This window comes from Manis javanica, chromosome 15 (genome assembly GCF_040802235.1).
Source record: "Manis javanica isolate MJ-LG chromosome 15, MJ_LKY, whole genome shotgun sequence".
Lineage (NCBI taxonomy): Eukaryota > Metazoa > Chordata > Mammalia > Pholidota > Manidae > Manis > Manis javanica.
In genome coordinates, this window is record NC_133170.1 from 70,936,609 (window position 1) to 70,957,802 (window position 21,194).

Consider the following 21,194-nt stretch of genomic DNA (forward strand, 5'->3'; position numbering starts at 1 on the left):
TGAGCACCTACTTTGATACAGGTCCTGTTCTAGGGCCCTGTTAACCAGTACGACCTTCCCAAGTCCTACTGGTCTTCTGTCTCAGGCCCTGGTGGAACAGTGGTCACTGCACCAGCTGTGTGCCAGGCACTGAATCCAAAACCACTTCTCATGATGGGGCTCTTGTGAGACCCATTGGGCCCATGAGCAAGTAGAGGCTCAGGGTGGTGGTAGAACTATTTCAGGGCCACTCTGTAGGAAAGGTTAACTCTAGTCTGTTCTGTAGAATGATACTGGCTCCTCTTTCTGCTTTCTGGATGGTGGGGGAAGTCATAAAGTCAGGGTGATTCTGAACAGACTGGGGTGTCTTGCAGATGGTCCCCATTGGGACATCAGCTGACCCACCAAAGGCAGGACCCACCTTTGCAGAGACAGCTAGGAAGGCATCTTCCTTCAGCACCCGTGTACTGGGAGTTTCCCATAATCCTCAGCTTCAAGATGGTAGTCACAGGTTTATCCATGGCTTGTCTTCTCCTGGAGGACAAGGATCTGGCCAGCTGGGTGACCCCAGCCCACAACAGGGGTGCACCTTGCCTCTTTGCGGGGGTTTCGTACCTGACTCAAGGTAATGGAGGCTGGAAGCAATTCTATTCTGGGCAGGTTTTCCTGAACTGAGCACCATTTTAGTCTCACTCTGTCACCCAGAAAAAATGCTGGCGCCAAGGGGCTGATGATTTCCCATCCCTGCCAGCCCTTCCTTGATGTCCTGTCCCCTAGGTCTTTTTTTTTTGATGTGTAATTGTTTTATTTTATTTTATTTATTGACTTTATTAAGGTGTTATTGATATACACTCTTATGAAGGTTTCACATGAAAAAACATTACTACATTCACTCCTGTTATTGTGTCCCCCACCATACCCCATTGCAGTTACTGCCCATCAGTGTAGTAAGATGCCACAGAGTCACTATTTGCCTTCTCTGTGCTACACTGTATTCCCCCTGATCCCCACCACACCATGTATGCCAATCATAATACCCCTGAATCCCCTTCTCCCTCCCCCACCCCTTCCCTCTGGTAACCACTACTCCCTTCTTGGAGTCTGTGAGTCTGTTGCTGTTTTGTTCCTTCAGTTTTGCTTCATTGTTATACTCCACAGATGAGTGAAATCATTTGGTACTTGTCTTTCTCTGCCTGGCTTATTTCATTGAGTATAATATCCTCCAGCTCCATCCATGTTGTTGCAAATTGCAGAATTTGTTTCCTTCTTATGGCTGAGTAGTATTCCATTGTGTATATGTACCACATCTTTTTTATCCATTCATCTACTGATGGACACTTAGGTTGCTTCCATATCTCAGCTATTGTAAAGAGTGCTGCAGTAAACATAGGGGTGCATATGTCTTTGAATCTGAGAAATTATATTCTTTGGGTAAACTTGTAGGAGTGGAATTCCTGGGTCAAATAGTATTTCTGTTTTCAGTTTTTTGAGGAACTTCCATATTGCTTTCCACAATGGTTGAACTAGCTTACATTCCCACCAGCAGTGTAGGAGGGTTCCCCTTTCTCCACATCCTTGCCAGCATTTTTTGTTCTTAGTCTCTTCAATACTGGCCATCCTAACTGGTGTGAGGTGATATCTCATTGTGGTTTTTATTTGCATTTTCCTGATAATTAGTGATGTGGAGCATCTTTTCATGTAACTGTTGGTCATCTGAATTTCTTCTTTGGAGAAGTGTCTGTTCATATCCTCCACCCATTTTTTAATCAGGTTATTTGCTTCTGGGTGTTGAGGCATGTGAGTTCTTTATATATTTTGGATGTTAACCCCTTGTCGGATATGTCGTTTACAAATATATTCTCCCATACTATAGGATGCCTTTTTGTTCTGTTGATGGTGTCTTTTGCTGTACAGAAGTTGTTTTTTTTTTAATTTTTATTTTGGTATCATTAGTCTACAATTACATGAGGAACATTGTGTTTACTAGACTCCCCCCTTCACCAAGTTCCCCCCCACATACCCCATTAGTCACTGTCCATCAGCGTACTAAGATGCTGTAAAATCACTACTTATCTTCTCTGTGTTGCACAGCCCTCCTTGTGCCCCCCCGCCCACATTATACATGCTAATTGTAAGGCCCCCTTTCTTCCTCCCCACCCTTCTCCCTCCCTTCCCACCCATCCTCCCCAGTCCCTTTCTCTTTTGTAACTGTTAGTCCTTTCTTGGCTTCTGTGATTCTGCTGCTGATTTGTTCCTTCAGTTTTTCCTTTGTTCTTATATTCCACATATGAGTGAAATCATTTGGTACTTGTCTTTCTCTGCCCGGCTTATTTCACAGAGCATAATACCCTCTAGCTCCAGCCATGTTGTTGCGAATGGTAGGATTTGTTTTCTTCTTATGGCTGAATAATATTCCACTGTGTCTATGTACCACATCTTCTTTATCCATTCATCTACTGATGGACACTTAGGTTGCTTCCATTTCTTGGCTATTGTAAATAGTGCTGCGATAAACATAGGGGTGCATCTGTCTTTTTCAAACTGGGCTGCTGCATTCTTAGGGTAAATTCCTAAGAGTGGAATTCCTGGGTCAAATGGTATTTCTATTTTGAGCTTTTTGAGGAACCCATACTGCTTTCCACAATGGTTGAACTAATTTACTTTCCCACCAGCAGGGTAGGAGGGTTCCCCTTTCTCCACATCCTCGCCAACATTTGTTGTTTTTTGTCTTTTGGATGGTGGCCATCCTTACTGGTGTGAGGTGATATCTCACTGTGGTTTTAATTTGCATTTCTCTGATGACTAGCGATGTGGAGCATCTTTTCATATGTCTGTTGGCCATCTGAATTTCTTCTTTGGAGAACTGTCTGTTCAGCTCCTCTGCCCATTTTTTAATTGGATTATTCGCTTTTTGTTTGTTGAGGTGCATGAGCTCTTTATATATTTTGGATGTCAACCCTTTATCGGATCTGTCATTTACGAATATATTCTCCCATACTGTACAGAAGCTTTTAAGTTTGATGTAGTCCCATGTGTTCATTTTTGCTTTTGTTTCCCTTGCTCGAGGAGATGCCAAAAAGTTGCTAATGTTTATATTTGGGAGATTTTTGCCTATGTTATCTTCTAAGAGTTTTATGGTTTCATGACTTACATTCAGGTCTTTGATCCATTTCGAGTTTACTTTTGTGTATGGGGTTAGACAATAATCCAGTTTCATTCTCTTGCATGTAGCTGTCCAGTTTTGCCAATACCAGTTGTTGAAGAGGCTGTCATTTCCCCATTGTATGTCCGTGGTTCCTTTATCGCATATTCATTGACCATATATACTTGGGTTTATATCTGGGCTCTCTAGTCCGTTCCATTGGTCTATGGATCTGTTCTTGTGTCAGTACCAAATTGTCTTGATTACTGTGGCTTTGTAGTAGAGCTTGAAGTTGTGGAGTTTAAGCCCCCCAGCTTTATTCTTCCTTCTCAGGATTGCTTTGGCTATTTGGGGTCTTTTGTGGTTCTATATAAATTTTAGAATTATTTTCTCTAGTTTGCTGAAGAATGCTGTTGGCATTTTGGTAGGGATTGCATTGAATCTGTAGATTGCTTTAGACAGGATGGCCATTTTGACAATATTAATTCTTCCTACTCTTGAGCATGGGATGTGTTTTCATTTATTGGTATCTTCTTTAATTTCTCTCATGAGTGTCTTGTAGTTTTCAGCGTATAGGTCTTTCACTTCCTTCATTAGGCTTATTCCTAGGTATTTTATTCTTTTTGATGCAATTGTGAATGGACTTGTTTTCCTGATTTCTCTTTCTGTTAGTTCATCATTAGTGTATAGGAGTTCAACAGATTTCTGTGTGTTAATTTTGTATCCTGCAACTTTGCTGAATTCAAATATTAGATCTAGTAGTTTTGGAGTGGCTTCTTTAGGGTTTTTTATATACAATATCATGTCATCTGCAAACAGTGACAGTTTAACTTCTTCTTTACCAATCTGGATGCTTTTTATTTCTTTGTGTTGTCTGATTGCCGTGGTGAGGATCTCCAGAACCATGTTGAATAAAAGTGGAGAAAGTGGGCATCCTTGTCTTGTTCCTGATCTTAATCAAAGGCTTTCAAAAGCTTCTCACTGTTAAGTATGTTGTTGGCTGTGGGTTTGTCATATATGGCCTCTATTATGTTGAGGTACTTGCCCTCTATACCCATTTTGTTGAGAATTTTTATCATGAGTGGATGTCGAATTTTGTCGAATGCTTTTTCGGCATCTATGGAGATGATCATGTGGTTTTTGTCCTTCTTTTTGTTGATGTGGTGGATGATGTTGATGGATTTTCTAATATTATACCATCCTTGCATCCCTGGAATAAGTCCTACTTGTTCATAATGGATGATCTTTTTGATGTATTTTTTAATTCGGTTTGCTAACATTTTGTTGAGTATTTTTGCATCTATCTTTATCAGGGACATTGGTGTGTAATTTTCTTTTTTTTGTGCTGTCTTTGCTTGGTTTTGGTATTAGGGTGATGCTGTCCTCATAGAATGAGTTTGGAAGTATTCCTTTCTCTTCTACTTTTTGGAAAACTTTAGGGAGGATGGGTATTAGATCTTCACTAAATGTTTGGTAAAATTCAGCAGTGAAGCCATCTGGTACAGGCGTTTTGTTCTTAGGTAATATTTTGATTACCCATTCAATTTTGTTGCTAGAAATTGGTCTATTCATATTTTCTGTTTCTTTCTGGGTTAGCCTTGGAAGGTTGTATTTTTCTAGAAAGTTATCCATTTCTTCTAGGTTATCCAGTTTGTTAGCATATAATTTTTCATAGTATTCTCTAATAATTCTTTGTATTTCTGAGGTGTCTGTAGTGATTTTTTCTTTCTCATTTCTGATTCTGTTTATGTGTGTACACTCCCTTTTTTTCTTCATAAGTCTGGCTAGGGGTTTATCTATTTTGTTAATTTTTTTGAAGAACCAGCTCCTGCTTTCATTGATTCTATTGTTTTATTCTTCTTGATTTTATTTATTTCTGCTCTAATCTTTATTATGTCCCTCCTTCTATTGACTTTGGGCCTCATTCGTTCTTCTTTTTCTAGTTTTGTTAATTTTGAGTTTAGACTGTTCATATGGGATTGTTCTTCTTTCCTGAGGTAGGCCTGTATTGCAATATACTTCCCTCTTGGCACCGCCTTCATTGTGTCCCACAGATTTTGTGTTGTTGAACTGTTATTGTAATTTGTCTCCATATATTGCTTTGTCTCTGTTTTTATTGGTCATTGATCCATTGGTTATTTAGGACCATGTTCTTAAGCCTCCATGTGTTTGTGGGCTTTTTTGTTTTCTTTGCCTAATTTGTCTCTAGTTTCATACCTTTGTGGTCTGAGAAGCTGCATGGTACAATTTCAATTTTTTTGAATTTACTGAGGCTCTTTTTTTATGGCCTAGTATATGATCTATTCTTGAAAATGTTCCATGTGCACTTGAGAAGAATGTGTATCCTGCTGCTTTTGGGTGTAGAGTTCTGTAGATGTCTGTTAGGTCCATCTGTTCTAATGTGTTGTTTAATGCCTCTGTCTCCTTACTTATTTTCTGTCTGGTTGATGTGTTCTTTGGAGTGAGTGGAGTGTTGAAGTCTCCTAGAATGAATGCATTGTATTCTATTCCCCTTTTAATTGTTAGTATTTGTTTCACATATGTAGGTGCTCCTGTGTTGGGTGCATAGATATTTATAATGGTTATATCCTCTTGTTGGATTGACCCCTTTATCATTATGTAATGTCTGTCTTTGTCTCTTGTGACTTTCTTTGTTTTAACTTCTATTTTGTCTGATACAAGTACTGCAACACCTGCTTTTTTCTCCCTCTTAGTTGCATGAAGTATCTTTTTCCATCCCTTCACTTTTAGTCTGTGTATGAATTTGGGTTTGAAGTGAGTCTCTTGTAGGGAGCATATAGTTGGGTCTTGTTTTTTTTATCCATTCAGTGACTCTATGTCTTTTGATTGGTGCATTCAGTCAGTTTACATTTAGGTGATTATCAATAGGTATGTACTTATTGCCATTGCAGGCTTTAGATTCATGGTTACCAAAGGTTCAAGGGTAACTTCCTTACTATCTATGAGTCTAACTTAACTCACTTAGTATGCTATTGCAAACACAATCTAAAGGTTCTTTCCCCCCCTCCCTTTTTTCCTCCTCCATTCTTATTTATTAGGTATTATATTCTGTACTCTTTGTCTATCCCTTTTTATTACCTCTGGTGACAGCTATTTAACCTTAGGAACACTTCCTTCTATAGCAGTCCCTCCAAATTACACTGTAGAGATGATTTGTGGGAGCTAAATGCTCTCAGCTTTTGCTTATCTGGAAATTGTTTAATCCCTCCTTCAAATTTAAATGATAACCCTGCCAGATAAAGTAATCTTGGTTTGAGGCCCTTCTGCTTCATTGCATTAAATACATCATGCCACTCCTTTCTGGCCTGTAAGGTTTCTGCTGAGAAGTCTGATGATAGCCTGATGGGTTTTCCTTTGTATGTGATCTTATTTCTCTCTCTGGCTGCTTTTAATAGTCTGTCCTTATCCTTGATCTTTGCCATTTTAATTACTATATGTCTTGGTGTTGTCTTCCTTGGGTCCCTTGTGTTGGGAGATCCGTGCACCTCCATGGCCTGAGAGACTATCTCCTTTCCCAGATTGGGGAAGTTTTCAGCAATTACTTCCTCAAAGACACTTTCTATCCCTTTTTCTCTCTTCTTCTTCTTCTGGTACTCCTATAATATGAATATTGTTCCATTTGGATTGGTCACACAGTTCTCTCAGTATTCTTTCATTCTGAGAGATCCTTTTTTCTCTCTGTGCCTCAGCTTCTTTGTATTCCTCTTCCCTAGGTTCTATTTCATTATTGTCTCCTCTACTGTATCTAATCTGCTTTTAATACCCTCCATTGTGGTCCTCAATGATTGGGTCTCCATACTAAATTTGTTCCTGAGTTCTTGAATATTTTTGTGTACCTCCATGAGCATATTTATGATTTTTATTTTGAAATCTCTTTCAGGAAGATTTATTAATTCGGTCTCACTCAGTCCTTTTTCTGGTGTTGAGATTTTGCTTTGAACCAGGTTCCTTTGACATTTCATATTTGTATGTGGTGCCTTCTAGCACCCAGAAGTTCTACTCCCTGGAGCTGCTCAGCCCCTGGAGTGATGTCGGGGTTGCAGGGTAGTGGTGCTGGTGCCTGCGGGGGAGGAAAGAGCTGTTTCCTGCTTCCCGGCTGCTATGCCTGTCTCCAGTGCCAGAACCAGTGGGCTGAACACACAGGTGTAAGCTTCTATGCTTTATGTTTGTAGCTGCCGTAGGCAGGGTTTCCCTATTGCTGGCCTGATGCCAGGGCAGGGGCTGCCGGTTTGTGAGCCAGGTACAGGCTAGCCAGGAGGAAGACACAGCAGGCTGCATATCATGGTGGGGGGGCTTTGGAACTGCGTAGCCAGCCAGGGGGATAGAGCACCTGAAGGTCGTTTTTAAGTTCCCAACCTGCTGGGCAGAGTGCACCTGGACAGTTTTGTCTACCTGTCCTTTCTCCTGAGCAGTAAGATCTGTGAAATCCTTGCTCCATTAGCAGCCCTCTCGCTGTTAGGAAGTCTCTCAGACTGCCCACCCACATCAGCCAGATATAAATTCCTGTTTTCCACAAGCAGCTGGAATCTCCGTCTCTCCAGGTATTCCGCCTGTCTTAGCTTTCCAACCCCACTCACCAGAGCACCATGCAATGTAGGTTCCTGCTCCCAGAGCAGATCTCCAGGGCTAGGTGTTCAGCAGTCCCAGGCCTCCACTCCCTCCCCGCTCTGTTTCTCTTCCTCCCGCCTGGTGAGCTGCGGTGGGGGAAGGGCTTGGTTCCTGCTGGGTCACAGCTTTGGTATGTTACCCTGTTCCATGAGGTCTGCTCTTTTCTCCAGGTATATGCAGTCTAGTGCAGTCTTCTTTCCTGTTGCTCTTTCAGGATTAGTTGTACTAATTATATTTTCATATTATGTGGTTTTAGGAGGAGGTCTCTGTCTCACCTCCCAAGCTGCCATCTTTAATCCAATGTCCATCCCCTAGGTTTTAATGTACATGTGCTGCCCCTCCTGGCTGGAAATCAGTAGATAGTATCGCCTGTGGCCAGGGCAGGTTTGGGGTGGGTTTTCCATTCTCCCCCTGAAATCTCACAGGCCCGGCTCTTTGTCGGGGTGGGTGGGGACTCTGCATGCTTATGCATACCTGTGTGGTAGTTATCCTGAGGGTTTGAGTGGTCCCAAACTTTGAACTTGGGGATCCAATAAAGTGCCCTGGGGGCTGCTATAGGTGGTGCAGGACATTCCTGAGTGCAGGGGTGCTCCCTTCCAGACCTCTCTGCAGTTCTTGCAGGTCCTCCTCTGTTTTATATGCTGCCTTCAGCATGTGCTCTCCTTGGAAGAGGGTTTCATGTTTCAAGAGGGTTTGTATGAAATTCACTTTAAGTCCACTCCTTCCCTGTCCCTGAGATGGGTGTCTGGTGTCGCTTGCACACACCCCGGGATGGTGGCCTCAGTCCTATACTTCCACTGGTTCTGTGAGAAAATCATTGTTACCAGGAAGGAATTCCTGTCAGAATGGGGTCAGCCTCCCCAGCTGGTTTGGCTTCCAGTGGAGGCAGCCCTTGTCCACCCCCAACCCCCTGCCCGGCCAGACCTTCATGGTCAGTTCCTCTTTGCTCTCCTTCCAGCCTGGCAGCACACAAGCCCAGCTGGAATCAAGGCCCTGGCCTCCATGTGGGGTGATTACTGTTGAGAGGGCCCGTAGCAGCCCTGGTTGGATGGAAGGAGGGGAAGGAGGAATAGAAAACAGACACGATAGAGAAACTTCTTAATTTCATAAACATATGTTTTTCTTTTGCAATGAAAAAATTTGTACATTAGAAAAATAAGTAAGAGTATAACTGGGTCTCCTGGGAGAAGGACAAGATGGCTCCTTAACCCTGGATTGTGATCCTCTCCCTCTTCCCAGGTTGGGGCACCACTCTGAGGAGGCCCATCCTGCTATCATCCCTTCCACCTGCTCTGGGGACCTGGTGTGTTACATGTGGGGGGTTGTCACCCGGCAGGGGTGGCCATAGCACCATCACACAGATACCAAAGAAGTTCAGTTCATAGCTTTGCTGGCTGCTGACCTCCTGGCTCCACCTCAGAGCTCGGGCCTCTCCGCACAGTGGACTCATGGGAGCAAGAAAGTAATTGGCCAGCCCAGGCCACAGGCTCACAGCCAGGCAAGCATATTTACACCAAGGCACTTGCTGAACCTCCAGCCCCTCCAGGGCTCTCTGGGTAGGGGAGGGGGACAAGCAGGCCAGCGCCTTCACCCCTCACTCGGGCAGCCCGTTCATGCCCAGCTGCTCCTTGAGGGCCTGCAGCTGCGCCAAGCTGATGTTGCTGCCCCCGCAGACAATGACCACGAGGGAGGACAGCGGGGTGCGGAGCTTCCCCTCTCCCTGCAGCTTCGGAACCACATGGCTGTAGACGGCGGCCAGGGCTGCCCCACAGGCAGGCTCTACCAGGATCTTCTCATCATCTGCCAGAGGAGGGGGCTGATGAGGGTGGGTTCTGAGCTCTTTAGGGTGCAAGGGAACTATTGGGCCATTGGTAAGCTTGTATATAATGAACCAAGCCAACCAGCCCTGATTACAGAGTCAAGTCCTGGACCAAACCTCCTAGACAGCACCCTAGATTGGCCTTCCAAGCCCTGAGTCAGGGCTAGGTTTCATCATGAGTGCTAACACTGATAAAATGACTAATTCACTGAGCACTGTGTTATGAAGGATTCTGAGGCATCATCTGGGCAAGAGTGCCATGGCTGATGAGCCAGACTGCTGGGACAGGACAATTAAGTGGCAGCATAAGTGCTGTGTGTGTGTGTGTGTTTGCTACTCCTATCCTAAGCTGAACCCAGAAGGAGTCCAACCTTGTTTCAGACTCAGTTCGGAACTCAATGCTGAGGATCATATGTTCCTTTTTTTTTTTTTTTTTACCTTGGCTACCAGGAAGCTCAGAGCCAATATTTAAAATACTCAGTTAATTTTCCATGCTGTCATGGTTATCAGGCTTATTTCTTCATTTGTGGCTTTGGCCTTTCTATTTCTACCTCTGCATTGTATTCTCTTTCATAAATGGGAAGTTATAGGAAGGGATGGGAGATGGAACTGTGAGGAAAATTTGCAGTGAATGGAATCCCTTGGCAGACCAAATGGACAGGCACTTAGTTCCTGAACCAGCAGGTTGGGTGTTGAAAGGACTTGGCACATACCCACAAACTTCTCAGTGGCGGCCACAGCCTCCTGGTCTGAAACAACTTCAGAGAAAATGGGGTGTTCCCGAAACAGCTTCATGGTCTGAGCCGCCACGGTCTTCACACACAGGGCCTTGGCAACACTGGGGAAGGGGGATGGAGAAGAGGGTGGGAGTGGGAGAAACGGACAGGGGAGAGGCGGGAGGCAGCGATCCATGAGAGGGAGGAGGGGCCTGGGTCCCCGGCCAGGCACGGGGCTCTGCAGCTGTACTGCACTGAAAGTCCCAGTGCTCCCCCAGAAGAGTGGGGGCTTCTCATAAGGCACAGATTATGCAAATGGGGGTAACCAGCATCATTTTCTGTTCAACATCATCTCAGGAAGGCCTCCTTGCAGCCCCTGAAAGGACTTGCAGCCTTTGTTCCAAGTTGTCACCTCCACCTGCTTAACCCTTTCTTAGCTGAGCAGTAGTGCTCTGCCTGCCCAAATCTGCCCCTTCTTGCAAGACTCAAGATTAAGGCCACCTCCTCCAGCCGTCCTCCAGGGAGAGCACTCAGTCCTGTGGCCCCAAGTGGAATTCGCAAGTGATCCTCCCCATAGCATGCACCTAGTGACTACTTCTTGAGAAAGTATTAGGTGCCAAGCACTTCAGGAGCATTATTTCTCACAATTTTTGCCGCTAAGTGGCTGGATTTTATAGCAGGGAAAACTGAGGCAGAAAGTGTGTGGTCGCTTGCCCGAGGTCACATACCTAGGGAGTGGCTGTGCCGGCATTACAAGCAGAATCTGTGTAACACCAGGACCTGTGCTGGGAATCAACGTGTTGACTTTGTCCCCAGCCTTCTGGGCTCATCTCCACCACTTGCTCCTAAGTGTCTTGGGTCCTGGACCACCTCAGCCTTTAGCCCAGCATGGGGCTCATAGTAGGTGCTCAGCAACTATTTCTTCAATCCCAATAGTGTGGGATCAGAGGCCAATAAGATAACTCTGCAGTGCTAGGCTCAGGAATCCAGAAGTTCTTACCTGGACCTGGTCTTCCCTGTCCGTGGAGAGAATTGTCTACCCAACATCTACTACAGCTACACACCGGGATGCCTGGATTTCTCAGCCTCCCTTGCAGTAGAGGTGGCCATGTGCCTAGGTTCTGGCCAATGACAGGTAAGTGGAAACACCGTACATGTCTTTATGGAGAGGGGCATAGCTTCTGACCTTGTTTCTTCCTCTTGCCAGATGGAGTGTAGGTGTGATACTTGGCACTTAAGCAGCTATTTGGGGCCATAAGGCTACATCATAAAGATGATGAACAAATTCAAGGAAACTGGGCCCCTGCTTCATGCAGCTGCCCCTGGACTGTACCTGTGGACTTTATTTTTTTTTTAATGTAAGAGAGGAAATAAAGTTCAACCTTGTTTAAGTCACTGTTATTTTGGGCTCCCTTATAGTGTGGCCAAACCTGATCCTAATTAAACACCATCTGTCAAAGGTTTGGGGCTGAGATATGAACTCCTGGGGAGCAGGACCTGTGTTTATTCACTCCCAGGATCAGACAGTATCTTGCCCATATTTGGGGTTCAGTAAATGGTTGGCAAATTAATGAGGTGTGTAAAACCCTGCCACAGAAGAACTCAGCAAATGATTAGTATTACATGTTTCGTGTGAGGAGGTGTGACATCCATGGTACAGTCACACAGCCTTGGGTTCAGCCCCAGCAGTACCACTCAGTGGATGTGTGACCCTGGGCAAGTGTCCAAAGCCTCAGTTTCATCACCTGTAAAACAGGACATACTGGGATCTACCTTTAAGTCAGTTCCTGGTGGGGGGCTCCCGAAGGCCTGCTGAACACCCCACAGGGCATCCCTGGCTGCTCACCTGGTAGTCTGGGGCAGGGAGACGAGTTTGCCGGCAATGGTGGAAACGTGGAAGCTGTGGGCTCCCATGGTCTCCATGGCGATGACAGGCACGTCCCCCCAGCCCACCTCCTGCAGCCCCTGGACCACTCCGCACAACAGGCCCCCACCGCCCACCGACAGTGCGATGGCCCCCGGCTTTTCACTCAGCGTCTCCTGAAGCTCTTTCACGATGGAAGTGTGGCCTTCCCTGGAGGGTGAGGCAGAGGGTGGCTGGTCAGGGCTGGGCTCCCTGGAGACCCCAGGCAGGGGTCTTGGAGCTCCCACTTGCCCTCTGCACTTGTCCTCATCCCAGCAACTGGTGGGCTTGGGCTAGTCCTCTGCTTCCCAGCTGCATCCTGATCCCAGCCACCAGCATCTGCATCTGTTCTCTGGCCACTAGAGCTGCCTCCCGATGTGGCAACTGGCAGTGCCAACTGACACCCCCTGTGAGCTGCCCTCCACCAGTGACTGGGAGCTAAGGACTGTGGGAGTTGGTGTATAAACTCACTAGCATCCTCTCCCATGGGTGCGGAACTCTGGTTCGTGTTCCATGCCAGTTCCCAGGGGCCCCCAAGAGATCGAGCTCCAGCTGCCCACAGTGGTCACCTGCCCGTTAGAGCCCGTTATTGGCTTCCTTCCTTCCTCGGCTCACTTTCTCTCTCCTCTAATGAGTCACCTGCCAGGCAAGCTGCTTTCCCAGAAATATTTTGTCATGGGGTCTGCTTCCTGGGGGCCCCAGGTGCAGATACCAGTGTGTCTGAGCTCGTGTTTGCTCACAGCCATGGAGAATGGATGTTGGTGCACATGTGCGTGCACGTGCTGTCACACCTGTGTGTGCTTCTCCATGACGGTGGGCACACACACATGTACAACTTCTGTGCACAATGGGGTGACCATGTGTATTGTGGCTGGGGCTCTTCCAGTGGTGTAGGGGTGGATGCCACTCACACCAGGTGACACTGGGCTCCACATACCAGATGAGGGGGTCGTCAAAGGGAGGGATGTAGACCCAGCCTGGGTTGTTCTTTGCCAGGGCCTTGGCCAGTTCGAAGGCCTCATCCAACATCTGCAAGACCATAGGGAGGCAGGAGGGTGTGAGGGGCCGGGAGACCCTGCCCTCCCACGGTGCCCTCTGTGGCCCTGACCCAGGGTAGTACTCACCTCACCAACCACCCTGACCATGGCACCCTCATTCTTAAGCCGCTTGATGGTGAGGGCGGGTGTGGTATTAGGCACGACGATGGTGGCGGGGATGCCCAGCTTCCTGGCAGCATAGGCGGCCGCCATGCCTGCGTTGCCAGCTGCCGGGGTTGGGGGTGGAAAGTACGTCAGGGCGGGGAGGGCCTGGGAGCCCATCCCAGACTGCTCACCCCGACCCGGGGACTCCGAGTCCCCCTGGGGGACTGCTCGCCTCCCTCTGCAATTCCCAACAGGGGCAGCCACAGAGGTTTGCAATGGCTCATCGCTGGGAAAAGCAGGGCCCAGAGAGGAGGAGCACCTGCTCTGGGACACAGGGCAGAGGACGGGAGGAGGCGTGCAGGCCACTTACCTGAGGAGCAAACGAAATGTTCACAGCCTCGCTCAGCCCACTATGGAGACAAGTTGGGAGAGGGTCAGTCCCACCTCCCAGTCTTCCTCTGAGTTCTTCCCTCCCACTGGAATATCTTCCCCAAATTCCAGCTTACACGGACCCCTCCTTCCTTTACAGGGAATTGGTACTGCCCCAGCCTCTCAGATGATATCTTCCTCCCCAGAGACTAGTTCAGGAAAGGGCAGAGGAGGCAGGCACCCGACGGCCCTGCCACCAGCCCGTGAGGGAGCTCTGTTGGATGGTCATACCTTATCTAGCAGAGGTACCAGTGGTGGACACCCAGCGCTTGTGGGGAGTCAGGGTCTAGCTGGGAACTCCAGGGATTTCACACAGCACTGCCCCACCACCTTGCCCAGGGGACACGGAGCCCATCCTGTACCCTCTGGCAGAGGTGTCCGATGCCCCGGATCTTGAAGGAGCCTGAGGGTTGGGCGCTGTCTATCTTGAGGTAGACGCTGGTGCCCGCCACTTTGGACAGGGTCATGCTGTCCCGGACGGGAGTCTTCATATGCAGAGGTTTTCCAGACGTCATTGCTGGGAGAAAGGAAGGAAACACAGAGGGTCAGGACAGCTGGCCCTGGTGCCTCCACTGCCATGTGGCAGGCAGTGGGCCTGCAGGCGACCCCTTCCTTCCTTCACTTCCCAAGGGCCTGGTTAAGTGGATAAAGCAGGGGGAGGACATTAGGTATAGCCTCCCTATGCAAAAATGTGGACACATACCAACACACACATACACACAATCCATATGCTTCCATGTGCACAGAACATTCCAGGAAACATCGAGGAAAGTGGTCAGGGTGAGGGGCCTCTGGGGAGAGCTGTGCCCAGTTAGGGAAAACTTTTCATTATTAAAGAAAATCTAATCATTATTATATTATTTAACAAGCACTTATAAAATGAATACCATGCGCTAGGCACTGTTTTAAGTTTTACAGATATTAATTCACTTTGCCCTCTTAGGAATCCTAGGAGGTACCATTTTTACCCCATTCTCCTCATGAGAAAACGGGCTCAGATTGTGTTTTCTGGGATGGCCATCCGGAGCCGTTCCCATCCCCCACGCACTGAGAGGCGGGGCCTGGGGCTGCAGCGGAAGTGACGCAAACTTCCAAGCCTGGGTGCGCTGGTGAATGTTTAACTATGGGCTCTCCAAAGAAAAGGAAAGCCCTCATTTGTAGTGTGTGTACTTCCGTGAGGTACCTGCCCTCACCGAGGCCAATTTCAAGCTACCAGCATGATATCATTGAATGTGGCACTGGGAAGGGAAGGGCACAATTGTTCTTGAGGGCCTGTGTGAGCTGGCCGCAGCGCAGCCCAGCTCCCAGAGCTGGGACTTGGGGGGGGACACAGACTCCCTCTGGCTGTCTCTCTTGAGAAGCACCCTCCCAAACCCAGCTGGCACGATGGAGTACGCACAGGTGTGCACGGGAGGCCACATGTAGGTGACTCACCTGACAACCGATGGCAGAGGTCAAGTGCTGGACGTGGGACATGACTGTGAGGTGACTCCAGCCAGCTGTTGTCACACTACAGCCATATGTGACACCCCTGTGCGGGCTGCTTGGTGGGGCCCAGTCAAACCCAGAACCATGGCAGATAACAATAAAATGACTGCTGTTGTTTCAAGTCACTCCATCTTAGGGTAGTTTGTTACACAGCAGTAGGGACTGGGATATTCATGCGACTTGCCCAAGGTCACACAGCTAGTGCCTGGGGAAGGCAGGGTTAGAATCCAGGCTTTCTCTAGGACACATGAGCATGGCTCAGGCCTCCCCTTCTGGGTGGACTCTGGGTGAGTAAGAAGTTGAGGTGGCCACATATGCATATACACATATGGTCTTCCCATCTCCTCTTCCGCTGGGTTACGGGGGAAACTGATTCTCCCTACCTTGGGCTGAGCTGAGACTGGTCAGTGGGTGGCTGGTGAACAGCCTATCTAACCCCCCCATTTCCTCCACCATCCCAGAAGGCCAGGCAAGGGTGGCTCCTCCACCCACTCCCACCCATGTCCAATGACCATCTGGCCCAGCCCCCTGATCGGGCCGCTCCTGGCTCAGGCATCCCCTCTCACCTCTCCCAGATTGGGCCAGATATATCTGGGTCAGCATAAAAGTAGCAGGTGGGGTTCCTGAGCACCCCACCAGCCTCAGTGCCCCCCAAATATGGGTACCCCATGTCTGAATTAACTGACATGCAGGGCCTGGGAGGGGCACCTGAGCAGACATCACTTTTCCCCAGATGTCTTGATAAAAGAGACTGAGGCACTCCAAAACAGGGGCACCTCCCTTTAAATATGGAGGGATTAAACAATTCCCAGACAAGCAACCAAAACAGAGGCACCCCCACACCTGTCTGAATTAACTTTCAGCTTATGGAGGTGCCACCTGGAACCATGACACCTCCATTCTGGCGGACTGGACCTTCAAGGCCTGGGTCTTGCGCAGGTGGCCAAGCCCTGGCCTCAGGCACTGACATGAAGACCTCTTTCAGGTGGATTTGGGAAGACGCTCCTGCCACCTGTCTCCAGATGCACATGGGATGCCTTTTGGGTGAGGGGCAGGGATCCCCCCATAGGCACTGTTCCCCCTGGCACAGCGCCCTGTGAAAGTGAGCATCTGGAAGCCACACCCGCTGCCCTTCCCACCCTGCGGCCTGCTGAAGCTGAGCCTTCAGGAAAATCAGAGAAAGAGTTTTGCGCTGGGCATGGAGGAAGGAGGGCACCCTGGAAGCTGCTGTCTGCCCCCCTGTTGCCCCATGGTCAGAAGACACTCCTCACCTGGCTCATAGTAAGTGCTCAATAAAATGAGCTGTTGTATCTGGGCTGGACACTTAAGTGCACAATTTCATTTTACCCTTACAAAAACCTTGGGAGGAATGTTCTATTAGTATCCCCATTATACAGATAGGGAAACCGAGGCGTAGTGGACCCAGCCAGTTTGGTTTCAAGCATGCGTTTTTATGCTCAACTGACACTTTCCACCTCCCCCTCTTCCCCTGGGAACCCGAAGCTGGCCTGGGGTGTTCCAGTCCTGGGGTGGGGCTGAGGATGGGGCCACTTACCGGCAAAGGTGATGGAGCTGGCCGGCTGGACAGAGTGGACGGGGGAGGGACCAACTGGAGACAGTCTATATGGACAGACTCGATAGGCAGTCCATGAACAGCTGGAGGGTTGATGGATTGGTAAACTGTCTTCTGTACTGTGCCAGGGGTTACAGTCTGGGCTTTATTCCCCTGGTGCCTCTGGGCAGCCAATGGGGCCCCAGGACCAGCCACTCCTCCACCCAGACCCGCCCCCTGGCCTCTGGCCACTGGGGGCTTCCAGCAGGGGATGGGGAAGCTGGCTGCCTTCTTCCTCTGGCAGCTTCCTGGGGTCTCTTTCCAAGTCCCTCCCCTTCCCCACTGGTATCCTTCCCATCCTCAGCTTCTTCACTTGCAAATGGGGACAACACCTGCGACCAAAGGGCTATTGGGACGCTTGCAGGGAGAGGGCTGGAGGGAGGGAACTTAAAGTCTCTGTAAACACCCAAGTAACAAGCCAGTGGAGGAAGTGGGTACTATCATTATCACCATTTACAGAAAGGGAAGCTGAGGCGGACAGACAGTGGGAAGGATGAGCTGGCATTTGAACCCAGCAGTCTGCCTCCCAAGTCTGCAATCAACCCACAGTTCTTTACTACTTTCCCTGGCCATTCTTTATGACTTATCATAAAGGGGCAGATGGCACTGTGGGTAAGACCCAGGTGCGGGAGGGTTCAAACCCTGGATCTGTCATGAACTAGCTGTGCCGCCCTGGGCCTCCTAGAGCCTCTCTTTGCTCATGTGTTAAGTGGGGGTGATAATGACGCCTTCCTCCTAGGACTGGATGACAGGATAATGAATGTATGTTCAGGGCCGGGAAATTGAGTGAGTGTCAGTGTTCATGGCCATCATCAGCATCAGCATCCTCATCATCACAGAACTGGAAGTTCTTGCATCTGAACTCACTCCCGGCCCCATGCTCTGTCTGTCCTTGGCCGTGTGCAGGGGTCTGTGCACACACACACACACACCCTGGCCCAGCCAGCTCTCACCCTTGCCCCCTCAACAAAGCTCTCTTGTCTGGCTGGCTGGGTGGAGAATATCAATGAGACAGATGGCAGTGAGGGCACAAACGGCCCACACAGCCGTCCTTCTCTGTGGGACAAGCTGTCCCCTCTTGCTGGCCCTCTGATCTTCCACAGGCACCCCCAAGCCCCTTACCCACCCAGGGGGAATTTCACAGGCATGCTTGGGGATACAGGGTGGCAGAGCTGGAATGAAGTGGGCATCCACGAAGCCTCCCTGTGTGCATTTGAGTGCATACAGCTGGCATATTGCCCAAGTGTCTCATGCCAAGTGCTTCTCATGTTTCACTTAACCCTCAACCAACCAAGTGAGTGGGCATTTTGAGTCCCATGTCAAAGATGAAGAAATGGGCTCAAAGGTGGAGTAACATTGCCCAAGACTGGCCAGGTGACAGCGATGGGAGGCAACCTCAGGATTTCTGAGTTCTTTGTGGACACAGGGCTGATGGAGAGGTGGGGGTCAGGGAGGGACATCTGGCCCAGCCTGTTCCCATTCAGAGGTCCCAGATTTAGGCTTTCGATGCGGTCTCCACATGAGGTCACACACGCAGCCAGGGAGCTGGCCCTAAAGGAAGACAGCTAGCCAATGATGGATTACTCTCCACTCCAAGGCAGCAGCGCTGTGGTTGGGGGGTAGGGAACTGCAAGCAGTGGCAACAAGATGATTTTTCTGTAGACCTCTCGGTACTGTTTCATTTGTTTCAACAAAAATGTATCACTGTGGTGATTTGAAAAACATCAACTCAAGATTCAATCATATATAAGAACCAAAAAGAGGGGAAAAGACAAAAATGAATACCACTGTTGTTGACACCCTGTCTGGACATATCCTTTTTAAAATAATAACTTTATTCAGATCTAATTCACATATCCTAAAATTTACCCATTTGCAGAGTATCAGTTTTAGACCATTTTCGTCACACCCAGTAGAAAGCCTGCACCATTGACAGCCACTCCTCTTTTACCCCTTCCTCTAGGCCCTGGCAACCACCAGTCAGCTTTCTGTCACTGTGGATTTATTCCTTCTGGACACTTCATGAAAGTGTAGTCATATGCCGTGTGGCCTTTCGTGTCTGGCTTCTTTCACTTGGCGCCATGTTTTTAAGGTTCATCCACATTGTAGCAAAAGGTCAGTAGATTATTCCTTTTGATGTCTGAATAGTATTCCATTGTATGGATAGACCACCATTTTATTATCCACTTGTAGTTGATGGACCTTTGCTGTCTGTGTGTTTGCTGCCTCATTTTGTTTTTTTAAACAGCTTTATTGAGATATAATTCAAATACCGTACAAGTCACATTTTTAAAAAATTAAAGTATTGTTAATATACAATCTTACAGTGGTTTCAAATGTACATCACAGTGGTTCAACAGTTACACTGTGGTCAAGTTATACTGTGATTGAGAATTATTGTGCCCCTTTACCCCTGTCTCCCTCCCCCCGGCACTTGCCCCACCCTCCCCCTTGGTAACCACCAGTCATTTCTCAGTGTCTGTGAGTCTGTTGCTGTTTTGTTCCTTCTGTTTTGCTTTGTTTTTATCTTCCACAAATAAGGGAAACCATATGGTATTTGTCTTTCTTCACCTAGGTTAGCTTCATTTTTAAATAGGTAAAAAGTGTGTACATGTGTGGGTATGCGTGTGGTTCTGTGTCCCGTCACATGGATGGCAACCTGAGACTCTAAGAGGGCAGGGGGCCCCCCAAGTTTCCCCTGGGGAACGAATGGAGCAGACCTGGTAGCGTGTTGGTGTCCTGGGGACATTCTGACCAGTCAGCTGTTGCAGGGTCTTGGGGGAAGGCTGACTGCTGTCACTGCACAAACCTCATGGGAATCGGTCCACGCCTGTGACTCTAGCATCCAAGGTGTGTCCATTTCCAGAAAGCAAAGGAGCCACTTCCCTGACGGGCCCAGTCCAAACCCAACTTTTGCCATTGACTTGCTGTATGACATTGGCCAAGTCATTTAACCTCTCTGGGCCTCGGTTTCTTTAACTGATAATAGTGTCCACCTCTTAGATTTGTTATGAGGACTTAATGACCTAATTGGTGTAAGGACAGTGCCCAGCATGGGTATTTAATTAGTGAAGACCATTTTCAATTTCTGGTACACAAGGTGGCATTTGCATCCTTATTTAGCTCTGGGTGGTGGGGCCCAAGGATTCTCCCAGCCCATCTAGTCCTCCTTTGAAAGGTCTTAAGAAGTAGGGAAGGAAAGTGAAAGTTATCTTCCCCTACTTATCAAATGGGCAAACTAAGGCACGGGACTATCCCATGCAGGGAGGTGAGGGCAGGACATGGGGCGGGACGTGGGGCGGGAGTCTGGCTGGAGAACCTGGGGCAAGTTGCCTCCGTCACCTCTGACTGCTGGCCTGTGACACCACAGCCTCCCGGGAAGTGTCCCTCAGGATGGCCAGCTCAGCACGTCCTTGGCTGCGGGAGGTGGGTCCTCTGACGGGTGTTTTCACAGCTTGGGGAGGAACAGACAGCTTTCACCTCTATTTGCCCTTCCTGGCTGGCACAGCCAGCCCCAGTCCCCTGAGGAGGTAAGGTCCCCAGCTCCTGAGCCCATCAGACCTGGGCTAAAACTGACCCCCAACTCTGTGACCTTGGCTGGCGCATCACCTAACATCCCTTAGTTTCAGTTTTCTGTCCCGAGATATGGGGACGATGACATGTATTGTATATTGCAAGACTTAGAGATAATGGCGGCCCAGCGCTGGGTGTGGCGTAAGGGCTCAAAGAATAGCCACTGCTATTATGGTCACTGTTGGTCTTCTTCTCGGTGCTCAGGACTTCCCACCCCTCCTGGTCCCCTTTACCTGAGGCCACTCTCCAGGCCTGGGTCCTCATTCATGTCCATGTTCTCAAATAATCCTCCTTCATCACACTTGCTTCATCTCTGCCTTTCCCCTGATTATGCAGACAAATAACTCTGGCAAAAGGGAAAACGTTGTTATGAGTGATCCCTGGGTGGTTCCCACTCATCACCTCTTCTTTATCTAATAGTTGCGGCCGATGTCTTTCCCAGCCTTCTCTCTGTCATCTGCCAGCTTCTCAATATCCACATCCAAGAAGAGGGCCTGTTTCTCTCTCAATTTTAAAACATAGGACTTTTGTCAATTAAGCTCTATGTTAATGAAAATGCTAAAAAGCCTCATTATTGCAGCATCCTCAGGGGAGAGGTATTGTTATTTTCCCACTACTTTTGCAGAATTGGAAGTAGGGATCTAAAGAAAAAACGTTTTCTTTTAGAATTTCTAGAATTCTCCTACATTTCTGGAGTATGGGCATATAGGAATTCCAGAATTTCTGGGAATTTCCAGTTTCCCCCGTATTTAGCAACTTAGA

General features: G+C 48.3%; 1 protein-coding gene across 1 annotated transcript; it reads right to left on the minus strand.

Annotated features, from left to right (window-relative positions):
- Nucleotides 1–8,845: 8,845 nt before the first annotated feature.
- Nucleotides 8,846–16,972, minus strand: SDS (serine dehydratase). The gene is made up of 8 exons (XM_017645063.3): nt 16,803–16,972; nt 14,122–14,276; nt 13,701–13,740; nt 13,313–13,452; nt 13,126–13,217; nt 12,132–12,359; nt 10,283–10,407; nt 8,846–9,550 (listed from the first exon to the last, which is right to left on the minus strand). Exons 2-8 carry the CDS (start codon nt 14,272–14,274, stop codon nt 9,345–9,347), a joined length of 984 nt encoding a protein of 327 aa, XP_017500552.1. The 5' UTR covers nt 14,275–14,276; nt 16,803–16,972; the 3' UTR covers nt 8,846–9,344.
- Between the last annotated feature and the right edge of the window lie 4,222 nt (nt 16,973–21,194).

Coding starts and splice junctions, on each gene's coding strand:
- SDS (XM_017645063.3), bottom strand. CDS start 14,274: ATGACGTCTGGAAAACCTCTGCATATGAAGACTCCCGTCCGGGACAGC. Junction 13,453..13,700: donor ACATTTCGTTTGCTCCTCAG/GTAAGTGGCCTG, acceptor CAACCCCGGCAG/CTGGCAACGCAGGCATGGCG. Junction 13,218..13,312: donor TGGTCAGGGTGGTTGGTGAG/GTGAGTACTACC, acceptor ATGGTCTTGCAG/ATGTTGGATGAGGCCTTCGA.